Source organism: Mycteria americana, unplaced genomic scaffold, assembly GCF_035582795.1.
Source record: "Mycteria americana isolate JAX WOST 10 ecotype Jacksonville Zoo and Gardens unplaced genomic scaffold, USCA_MyAme_1.0 Scaffold_39, whole genome shotgun sequence".
Taxonomy (NCBI): domain Eukaryota; kingdom Metazoa; phylum Chordata; class Aves; order Ciconiiformes; family Ciconiidae; genus Mycteria; species Mycteria americana.
In genome coordinates this window covers 357271-368861 of record NW_027445626.1, presented here as the reverse complement: position 1 = coordinate 368861, position 11591 = coordinate 357271, and the positions used below count along the sequence as shown (strand labels likewise).

Below are 11591 nucleotides of genomic sequence, written 5' to 3'. Positions count from 1 at the left end.
TTAGCAAGGCAAAGATTTACACAGTGCATTGGTGTCCATGTCCAGGTTTTGGTAGCGCGGAGGCTGCATGTGTGACCTCTGTGAGAGAAGACCAAGGGCTGACCCCATGCCAGACAGGGCTGGGTCCAGACAGCTCCAAAATAGACCCACCGGTGGCCAAAACTGAGCCCAGCAACAAAGCTGGTGGAACGGGTGTGAAAATGTATTTAAGAAGGGGCACAAGTGCCAGACTGGAATAGGAGTTAGGGGGAAAAAAAAGTGTGAGAAACAGCCCTGCAAACACCATGGTCAGTGAAGAAGGAGGAGAACCACCCCCTCGGTGGTCCAGGCACCAGAGCAGATATTCCCCTGCAGCCCATGGAGAATACCACAGCACAGCAGGTATTTTCCTGCAGCCTATGGAGAAGACCATGGTGGACAATGTAAGCCCTGCAGTCTGTGGAGGACCCAATGCTGGAGAAGTTGGGTAATTCCTGAAACAACTGTGGCCTGTGGAGAGCCCAGAGTGGAGCAGGTTCATCTTGAAGGACTGCAGCCTGTAGGAGGGACCCCATGGGAAAAGTGTGAGAAGGAAGGAGCAGCAGGCAGGAAGTGTTCTGGACTGACCACAACCCCCCTTCCCCATGGCCTAGCGCTGCTCAGAGGGGAGGAGGTAGAAGAGTTGGGAATAAAGGAGTGAAGCTGAGCTGGGGAAAAAAGGGTGGGGAGGAGGCCTTCCATGGGGAAGGAGATAAGGTCTTCCAACAGCCCCACACTTCTTCCACCCTCAGCCTTTGCAGTTACACGTGCCTGGCCTGCCCACCTGCTTTGCCACTGTCACGTTTGGACTGAAGTCCCACACACATTTTGGCATGCCCAGTGTAAGCTGGCCTCCACCCAAATCTGGAGCCCACCTGGCCATGGAGGCAGGGAGAGGACAGGTCCCTCTGCCCAGGGCCAGCAACAGCTTTTCCCTGGGACCCTCCCCAAGGAATGCTCCTCATGTGTGTCAGCCTGTGGCCTGGCAGGGATGGAACTGGGACAAGGGCTGCTGGGGCAGGTCTGAAGTAGCTCAGCTGGCAGAGCATTAGACTGAAGATCTAAAGGTCCCTGGTTCAGCCCTGGGCTGATACAGTGGTATCCTCGCTCAGTTTTCTGCAGAGCCTGCCTGCTTCTTCCAGCCTACCCTAGCCCTCCTTGCTCCTTCACCTCTTGCCAGAGCACTGCCCCTGCACGGTAGCTGCAGATCTGTGGGTTAGAAGGAGCCTTCCTCCTGCTGCACAAGTCCCCAGCCTTCCCCTCAACAGGACTCTCCATTCAGTGCTTCTTTGGGGTGCTCTCCATCTGTCCCTCCTTCCATGTCCACAGCAATTGGCACCTTTCCTTTATGGGGTCTCTGCAAAGACCTTGTCTCTCTCCTCTTTGTCAGTCTTGATGGTGCACAGACTGCTCCCATGCTCACACACATCCTTCACCTGGACCTCAGCTTGCAGACCAGAGCATACTGCCCATGGGGGAGGCCACTGTGACCGCAGTCCCAGGGAGATCCACTCCCTGGAGCTGAGGCCTGAATGGCAGCATCCTCCCTCCAGAGGTCTGTCACAGCGAGACCTCTGATGTGTCAAGGACAGCTGGCAAAGCCGTGCCCAAATAGACTCACCCACCAGACTGCACTGGCTAGAGCAGCTGCAGCCCCTCACAGCCATCAGTCCCTGCACAGAGGAAGAAAGACCTGCTCATGAGCTCCAACAAGCTGCTGGGCTCCCCTCTTGCAACCTCTTGCTGCTACAGAGCCCTGCTCGCCCCTCAGGAACACAGTGACAGCTGTGACCCAGCACATCTCCCTCTGTCTCCAGCCTCAGCCTCTCCCCAGTCAGGCCAAGGAATGGCACATACTGGACTACAGTCGCACAGCAACGTGCATGTTCTAACTCTGTGCAGTTCTGCAGCCTCACAGCTGGCTCCTTAGGGATGCACCTGCAGAGAAGTTTGGCTTTTGTTGTGACTGAGCGCAAGTGAGAGGTGGTGAGAGGGAGAGACTGTCTGTCCAAGCACAGTTACTGTCTTGTCAGATTTGAGCACGAGCTTGAACATGCTTGGCCGCAGGGGTAGTGCCTGCAGGATTATCACTGCTCCAGAAGAGTCCTTCTAGGTGTTTCTTGAGCAAGAACGGGAGAGTCATTGCTGAGGATGGGTTTTGGGGTCATGTGTGCAAAGCAGAAGAGGTGAGCAGTCCATCCCCTTAACTCCACTCAACCACTCCAGAAGTTCACAGGCACTGTGGTCTGCTTTTGATTCCCCCAAACCCTCTCTGCCAGGCAGGGGCTCAGCAGGGAAAAATCTATGGTATGGCATTGGGCAACTCAATTGTCCCAGCTGTGCCACCATGAGGACACCATCCCTGCATGTGGTCAAACCATCAGCCTTTGAGTTACCAGCTGAACACACTCACCCACCCTGCCACAGAGACCCCAGCCAGGGCTGTCCCAGGGCACTGCTTTGCTGCCAGGACAGTCATCAGTGCTGAAGGAATGGGAAGGTCCCTGAGCCCAACCCCCATGCCCAGCCCCATGGAGATGGAAGCCTGCTCTTCAAGTCACCTCCAGAGATGCTGGGGAACAGAGGGCTGCAGGGGGAGGCCTGGTGCCTGGAGGAGGGATATAAGATTTCTGCCACCACGTCCCATCCACCGCATGCCCTGGGATGCCATCGGAGCCTGAGGGTACCTCAACACAGGAAGGGCATTTCCCTCACCCTGTTGCACTGCTCCTGCTATGGAGTTGGGGACAGATGTGGCACAGAGGGGTGTTGCCCTGGGTGGCAGAGGAGGCTCAGGGGAAGGGGTTTTCTCCTCTCCATTGACCCATCCCGCAGTGGGCCAGAGCGTGGGAGCAGCACCTGCACAAGAGCCTCCTTCTGCCCCATTGCCCTGCCGAGGCGTTGAAGGGGCAGCACTGTGCAGTGCAGCCCTGTGCCAGGATCAGGCCCCAGCACAGCGGCAGTCCCAGCTTGCCCATCTCAGAAGGGTTCAAGTGCTGTTTTCTGCAGAGGGTCCCTGGGCACGCAGGGGACAACAGGACTGTGCTCGTCATAGACACATCACGGGAGGAGAGTGTCTCTCCTGCTGGCAGGTGTCAAGGGGATGTAGCTCAGTGGCAGAGCGCCTGCTTCGCATGTGGGAGGTCCTGGTGTCCAGGAGGTCCTGGGTTCAATCCCCAGCATCTCCAGGGCTGCTTTTGCCCTGACTCCCCAGCCTCAGGCAGGTGCGGGCTGGAGCCCATGGAACAGCCCATGGAGACTGGCGTCCTGGCAGAGCATGAGGAGAGGGAATCTCAGCCCGTGTGTCCCAGAAAGTGGCTCTGCACCCTGTGCTGGGGCAGTGGGGAGCAGAGCTGCATCCTCACCATTGTGGGAGGTAATCCGTGGGCCGTGATCCCCCCTGGGGATGGCTGGGGTGTTTTGGGGTGAGCAGCAGGATTATTCCCCAGGGACCATGGGCTCTCGCAGCCCCACAGCCTGACCCCGAGCCTGCTGTCCCTGAGATGTGCCCCTTGCCTACCACTGTGTCATCGTTCTCTGCTCCCCCTCATCAGCCTCACGGAGGTGACCCAACATCTGGGCAGGCAAGCCCCAGCTCTGGGTCAAAGCCCTCAGAGACTTTTAATAAGAACAAATATGGACGCACAGTGTAAAAGCGGGAATAAAAATAGAGGAAACTGCAGGCGGTTTCTGCTGCCCGTGGTAAAGGGAGATGTTTCCCTGGTGCTCACAGCTCTCCCAGCTGCACAGAGCTCTCCTCCCTCCTGGCTGTGCCAAGCTGCACAGCAGGGATGGGCTCTCCTGGCCTGGGGCTCAGGGACTGTTGTGCACCAAGCTGCCGTGTCACAGCCTTTGTGTCCTCGTGGGGATGTGCCACAGACACCTCTTCAGCATCATCATAGCCCATGCTCCCCAGGCACAGGGACGAGGTGTCTCCTTCAGCTCCAAGGACCCCAGCACTTCTCCGGGAGCGCAGGCTGCCCCCTGCAAGCAGCAAGGCAGGATATTGCAGTTGGCCCATGGGGTCTGTACATCACCTTCCTCCCTGCTCCTCAGCACATTCAGCTCCTTCTCCCACCCACAGTCCCTCCAAGGAAAACTCCCGCGGCAGGTTCCCCCTCCCCAGGAGGTTTGGGTGTCAGGACCATAGCGACAGGGGTGGCACCAGGGATGGCACCCCAGGAACCAGCAGCGCTATCTTTCCCTCTCACCTCCAAGTGCATCCCTGGAGCCTGCTCCCTCCTCTGGCACCCTGGGCATTTCCCAAGCTCCCTGCTCAGGAGCAGCACCCTCCCCAAAGTCAGGAACCTCCTTGGCATCATCATAGCCATCTGCTGGTTTGCCTCCAGGCACAACAAGAACATCTGAAAGGAGAGGGGAGGTGCTGACAGTGAGAAGATATGTTCTGCAGAGTAGAGGATAGGATGATGCACATGGAAACACAGGGTTGAGACACTGGTGTTGGCAGCACCACAGGAGACCCCCATGTCCTCCCCATCTCTGATGGTGACACTCAATGACACCTCTGTCCGTCACATGTCTACAGGGAGACCAACACCTTCCTGTCTCCATTACCCGGTGCTGATTTCAGACCATCCTCCTCCTTGGTGTCCCCAGGGTAGGGCTGCAGCTGGCTCAGGGACTCCTCTGCATAGGAGCCTGGAGAGATGCACAGCAGGTCTTATGGAGTGAGCCCCACTGACCTGTCTCATGGTCAGCACAGCCCCTTCCCTCACTCCTCAGGTGTCACATGGGGTGCAGGGGCAGGAAGAGAGGGGCTGTGCAGTTGGGACGGGCAAAGCTGGTGGGGAAAAACTCCTCTCCTGGACCCACACTCTGGATGCTCCCCCACAGACAACACGGACCCAGTGCTGCAGGGACCACAGTGTGGGGTCTTCAGGGGATCACCTCTGCATTGGGGCCAGGGGAAAGGGTCCTGCAGATGTGCCTCCAGGGAGGACCCACACCTACCTGAGCGATGAAACCTCGCCTGCTTCTCCCACACTGGGCTGTAACCGATCTCCTCGTACACGGCCTCGGGAAAGAGCTCCTGAGCTCTCCAGGAGCCTGGGGACAGAGGCAGGACTGGCACAGGGAGAGGCAGAGGGGTGATGGATCCCACTGTGCTCCCCAGACATCTTGCTTGAGCCAGCCCAGGACTGGTCTGACAGCACAGCCCCACTGCACTGTCCACGGACGGCTGCAGCACCCCCAGTGAGGGAAACATTGCTGTGGAGATCATCTGGGGCAGCATCACCCTCGCATCATCCTTTCGGAGAAAGCACTCATGCCCCTCTGGCCCCTGGGACATGCACCCCTTGTCTGACCCTGTACCAGCTCCCATGTTTCCTCTCCACCTGGAGCTGCTCCCTATCCGCCCCATGGGTCTACAGCAGGGCCCCTGCCCTGCCATGGTGGGGGCAGGGCTGGGCAGAGGGACAGGCTGGGGACCTGACACCTCAGACATGGACCCTACTGCCCCACACGCCTCCTGTCATCTCTGTTGCCCCAGAGCCCCTTCCAGCACTACCCAGAGCACTGCCAGCCTTGGCCGTCCCCAGTCTGCCATTTCTCTCCTTGCCCCAGTGCTAGCCCCCCATGCCTCTGGGCTCTCTCCAACCCTTGATGCTGGTGCCCCACAGCCAGGCAGTCAATGGGGTGGTGCGTGGGACAGGTGGTAGCACACAGTCTCACCCCCTCCAGCTCTGCCTGTGACACTCACTGACACCCCACAGCACCCCACAGCCCTTCCAGGAGGCGTCTCCCCCTGGGACTGCTGTGGAAGGACCCACCTCTGCGTCCCGACCTGGCCCTTAGCACTTGCCCAGCCAGGAGGGCCAGGAGCAGGCAGAGGAGGGCCCCCAGGATGATGCAGATGATGACGGGCACAGAGATTCTCCTGCTGCTGGGGAAACGGCCCCGAGTGGGACCTGTATGGGCAAGAACATGGAAGGGGCAGCACCAGGCCTGGGATAGGAGGGGGCAGCACCAGCCCTGACTCCCATCACACAAGGCAGCAGTGGGTGGAGGGTCCCAGGGGGGAGTGATGGGCAAGCTTCCACCCTGCTGAGTACATTCCAACCCTCCCCAACTCCACCACCACCACCCCAGTGCCTCCTCCTGGGAGTTTCCCAGCCCAGCAAGGAGCCCCTTCCATCCAGCTGTGGGTCACAGCCTGGCCCCAGGGATACCCAGCCTCAGGCAAGAGGACCAGTTACCTGCTCGGGTTGGGGATGCTGCTGTCCTGGGTGGAGCTGCAGAGGAGGAAAAGGAGAGCTGGGCTGAGAGGGTGGGTGTGCAGGAACCGGGGAGCCTCCTCCCCAACACACCACGTGTGTGTCTGTAGATGTCCCTGACATATCCCACCCAAATTGCCTCTCCAGTAGTGCTAGAAAAGGAGACCGGGACAGGGCCCAGGGCTTCTGCTCTGGGTGGCAGGCAGCCCAAGTGGGACAGGCTGCCCAGGGGATAGCCCTGGGGCTGCAGGGCCCCACAGGCATTGCCCAGAGGACACCCAGTTCCACCGAGGCTGCTCCCTGCCTGGCACAAGGCTCCTGCACTCTGCAGGAACGCTCTTGCTGTTCAGAGGTCAGGGGCCATGCCAGGAACAAGTGGGCAAAACACCTTCCCCAGCTCCCTGCCAATACTCCAGCAAGGGGTCCCAGCCCTGCCGCTCACCTGAGCAGCGCACGGCAGCGTCTTCCTTATGCCGGCAAGCACCGCCATCCCCGGGCCGGGCCCAGCAGTCTTGCAGGGATGGCTCTGACCCCCGGCACTCCACCTGCTCCAGCCAGATGGGGCCTTGCCCCATCCCAAATGCAGCCCCATTCAGGGCAGACACCGCAGGACCACAGCCCAGCTGCCTGCACGCCACCTCGGCATCCCTCATGTCCCAGGAGTCGTCGCACACTGTCCCCCAGGAGCCACGGTGCCACACCTCCACTCTGCCCGAGCACCCGTCCTCGCCTCCCACGGCACGAATCTTCTCCCTGTCTGGAGAAGGCAAAGACCTCCCATGGCACTGAGACAGCAGGCAGAGCCCTGCCACACAAGAAGGGGACACAGAGGAGCAGCTCAATACCTGTGCAGCTCGTGGAGTTGGGGCATGGGGCCAATGGCTCCGGGGACATTTCTGGGCGTTCCCCTGAAGAAAGAAACACTGAAGTGAAGGGGCTGCTGTGTGGGATGGTGCAGAAGAGAGCTAGGCTGAGCTCTTCTTGTGCCTCCCTGTACCATCTTGGTCATGGCAGCAACTGAAGCCCGGTCATTCAGGGAACACGTGCAGGACTGGGGGGACCCTGATTGCTCAGCCCCTAAAGGTCCCTGGTTCACAGAGCAGCAGTAGTGTGTCTATGGAGGGGAGGCTCTTCTGAAGCCTGTCTGATCTCTTCTGAGACCTCCCCTGGAGATGCCTCTGCCTCCCCCACGTGCTGCTGGCAACCTGGGTTACAACTGCTGCTGCACTTGTGTGGCTTTGGTCACGTTTGTGCCACCGGCAGCAGACGGGTCTGACATGGAAAGGAATAGCCCCTCTGCATTTGGCTGTGCATAGAGGGGAGCAGGAGGTGGGGTGACACTGTGCCCAAGTGGCTCAGAGTTACCATCGCAGGTGATGTGGATCTCGTCTCGCAGGTCTTCACATGACTGCGGGTCCCAGGGAGTGGAGGGACACTGCCAGAAGGAGCTGGTTTTCTCCCCACACTGCACATTATCCAGCCACGCAGGGCCAGACACCTTGCCATAGGGCAGGCGTCTTTCCAGGGATCCTCCATCCCCACAGCCCAGCTCCTTGCATGCCAGCGACACCGTGCTGAGAGTCATCGAGTTGGAGCAAATGCTCCCCCACGTCCCGTTGTAGAAAACCTGCAGGCGCCCGGAGCAGCCGTCGCTGTTCTGCAGCCTGAGGGCCAGGAACTCTGGGAGGAAAGGCAGCAAAGGGGAAGAGGCTGGTGTGGGGCTGTGGGAGCCAGGACACCTCTGCACTCCCCAGGCCCTCAGCCAGGCAGGGGCAGGGCCAGCACGTGCCCCTTGCACCCGGGGGCAGAGAGAAGTCCCTGATGCACAGACACCCCTGCCCTTCCTGCTAACACTCGGGGATGGCTGAGCTCCCCAGGGAGCCCCAGAGGGACTGAGGGTGCCCGTGCATGGGTGTCCACAGCCTCATGCCGGGGCTCAGTGGCAGCCAGGGACAGCCTTGGCCGTGCCTGACCCTCCCCACGTCCTGGCCTCCCCGGCAGCAGTCTCCCACCACAGCTGCCAGCACAGACCTGAGCAGATGACTCCCGCATCCTCTTTGTGCCCGCAGTCGTGCTGCCCCCAGGGCCTGGCAGGGCAGTCCCAGAGAGCAGCTTCGTCCCCAGAGCAGGTCACGCCATCCAGCCAGATCTGCCCGGACCCTTCCCCAAACCGAGCAGAGCTGGCCGCCTCCACCGCCCCTCCACAGCCCAGCTGGTGGCAAACGACAGCAGCATCAGCCAGGTCCCAGTCGTCATCGCAGATGGTCCCCCAGCTGCCCTGGTAGTAGATCTCCACTCTCCCGGCGCAGCGCCCAGACCCGTTCACCAGACGGACCCGCCGGCTCCCTGCAGTGGGGAGAAACCCCAGTGGCTGTCAGGGCATGGCTACCCACACACCCCATCATCTGGGGGGCCCATGAAGCACTGCTCACCCCAGCAAATGACTCCCACGTCCTCTGCAACCCCTTCCGCCAGTGCACTCTCGGGCAGGGAGGTGTTGCAGAGGGTCAGCTTGGTCTCATTGCCTGTGCACCGGACCCCTCGCAGCCCTACGGGGCCCGTCCCTCGCTCAGCCTTTGGGGGGTTGTAGGCTGCCTCTGCCTGTCCGCACTGCAGCTGCCGGCACACCACGTTGGCCTCCTGCACGTCCCACTGGTCATCCAGGACTCTGCCCCACGTCCCGCGCTGCAAGATCTCCACTCGCCCGTCGCACCGGCTCCCTCCACCCACCAGCCGCAGGGACGCAAAGCCGGCTGAGCCTGGGGAGAGCAGAGATGCCACAGCCATCGGCAGCACTGGGGAGCATGGCACCCTTCAGGGAGGAGGGCAAGGGGGACTTTTCCAACCAAACAGGACAAGTCTGAGCCTTGTGCTGACAAGAGGAGAGGGCAAAGCCCGTGCCTGCTCTCCAGCTCACACCCAGCTCTGCTGCTGCTGGGGGCACCTCCTGCTCCTGCCTGGGTGGTGGGATAATGTTCTGCAGGGCTCTCTGTGGGGATGGCATGTGGTTCTCTGCAGCCAGAGGGATGGAGCAGAGCCCTGCAGCCCTGTCCTGGGCTCATCCCACAGGATAGAAACACAGGATCGGGGGCCTAAGCCGCTGCCCTGAGGGCAGGTGCCTGCCTCCATTCAGTCCTCAGCTCTCCCACAGGAGAACCGTCAGCCTGAGCTGGCGAAGCCCTCCAGAAAGCTCCTGGGAAAGCAAGGCTTTCTCCAGGGAGAAATTCAGCCTGGTACTGCCATGGGACCCCTGCTTTGGGTGGCCATGTCACACACAAGGGGCAAACGGATTCAATAAAGCATTTTCCTGGTACTCACCTGAGCAAATGACAGCGGCGTTGTTCCCATGGGAGCACAGTGAGGCCCCCAGGGTGATCACTGGGCACTGTCCCAGGTGGACTTCAGTCCCGTCACAGTGGAACGAGTCTCTCCAGACTGGTCCGAGTCCTCTCCCAAAATGCCCTCCTCCAGGAAGGGACTCGGCAAACCCGCAGTTGAGTTGACGACAGAGAACGTGGGCATCCGAGAGATCCCAGAGGGAGGCACAGAGGGTCCCCCAGGTCCCCAGCACCTGGACCTCCACCCTCCCCGCACAGACCGTGCTGCCGTTCACCAGCATGAAGCCTGTGTACTCTGGGGAGAGAGGAGGAGGACTGAGGGTGGATAGGTGCTCTTGTACCCTCAGAAGCTGGCGGAGAGGCCAGAGGCACAGCATGCCTTTCTTCTCCCTCTGCACTATTTTCATGCTGCAGAAAAACCACCAGCCCTCCTGTCCTCACGCCCAGCCCAGCACGGTCCTTGCTCTCTTCCCCGAATCCCAGAACTTCCCCGGTGTTCAACACCCCACCCTGTGTCCTTACGTGTGCAGGTGACTGCAGCGCTGTTCATATGGGTGCAGGGCTGGTCCCTGCGGGACCCCCTGGGGCAGGAGTTGAGGAGGGATTCATTCCCCACACACTGCAGCTCTCCATCCCAGATGGGACCCACCCCTTCTCCAAAGTGAGCTGCCCCAGCAACAGGCAGGGCCACACCACACTGCAGCTCCCTGCAGACCACGTCAGCAGCTTTGGGACTAAATTGGGAGTCACAGACAGTTTTCCACTGGTCCCCATCATGGATCTCCACTCGTCCTGAGCAGTGGCTCTTCCCTTCTACCAGCCGGACAAAGCCTGGGAAAAAAAAAAAGCACTGAGAGCTCTCTGGCAGTTAAATGCCCACGTTCCCACATCACCTCCAAGCAAGCCGTGACCAAATGGCCCCTTGCACATCCCAGAGGAAGCTGTTGGGGGAGTGTTGGTGACACAAACACATCCAGGACCCCCAGCACCCCTTCTCTACACCATCACAGCACTCAAGGGTATGTGTCTATTGCAGACTCGCTGAAGAGCCTGCAGACCATGTTGGCAAATTTGGGATCAAAGTGTGAAATGCAAACAGTTTTCCCAGCGTCCTCATCATGTATCACTGTACATCCTTAGTAGGGGCTATTCCCTCTGACCAGCCAGACAGATCCTGGAGCACACAAGGACCCCTGAGTGTTCCCACAACCCTCTGGCAGTCCCCTGATCATGTCCCATATGATCTCCAAGGTGGTCAAAGGCAAAAAGCCCCATGACCACGCCAGCTGCTCTCAGGGGGTGCTGATGGCACAAAAACATCGTTCCCCCCCTGCTGCTCCTCAGAAATCAGCACAGCACTTGTGGGCTTGCTTCTCTTCCAAACTCACAGCCACAGGAATCTCTCAGACAAACTGCTGCTGCCCCAGAGACCTTGGGCTACCCAGCGCTGGTCCCTGGCCACTGCAGCAGCCAGAGCACTTGGAGTCTGGGGAAATGGTCCCAGGCACTGTTGGCTGCTGCAGCCTGCTCTGCCCCACCAAGCTCAGGGCCCAGCGTGAGGAACTCCTTGGTGCCACCACAAATGCACACCGTGCCAGGGGGGTCTTGGGCTGTTGGTGTGCTGCTGGTAGATGAGACATGTCACAGGGCAAAGGCACAGTCAGGCTGTACCTGTGGTCAGTGTCTGTGCCAGCCTCCCGCTCCGGCGCCTGCCGGGAAAGAGGTCTTCAGGCATGACCAGAGTGCACTGCTGGGCACGCATGTCCATGGCCAACAGCTGGGCAGAGGGCAGAAGAGTGGACAGAAGAGCAACCCTGGGCTTACACGAGCTCCCAGTGCAAGGGCAGGTACAGAGGAGAGCCAGTAAAGTGCTGGCAAACCCAAAAGCGCAAGGCAGCCAGAGGCTGGGACAGACACGAGAGGCTGGGCAGAGAGGCAGCACTCCTGGACGGGCTTTTGTCCCCCTGGACATGCTCTTGTGGGGTGACCCTGGGGGAGG

The 11591-nt window shown here is 60.2% G+C and overlaps 1 protein-coding gene and 1 non-coding gene across 2 annotated transcripts; one reads left to right on the top strand and one right to left on the bottom strand.

Annotated features, from left to right (window-relative positions):
* On the bottom strand, positions 1-11360 carry LOC142403561 (scavenger receptor cysteine-rich type 1 protein M130-like). Its single transcript, XM_075489808.1, has 8 exons — positions 11264-11360; positions 11034-11216; positions 8687-9013; positions 8286-8600; positions 7620-7934; positions 6739-7011; positions 1386-1483; positions 1-78 (listed from the first exon to the last, which is right to left on the bottom strand). Exons 1-8 carry the CDS (start codon positions 11358-11360, stop codon positions 1-3), a joined length of 1686 nt encoding a protein of 561 aa, XP_075345923.1.
* Positions 3118-3206, top strand: TRNAA-CGC (transfer RNA alanine (anticodon CGC)). The gene is given in 2 exon segments: positions 3118-3153; positions 3171-3206. It is a non-coding gene; the product is annotated as a tRNA-Ala (tRNA).
* Positions 11361-11591: the final 231 nt, after the last annotated feature.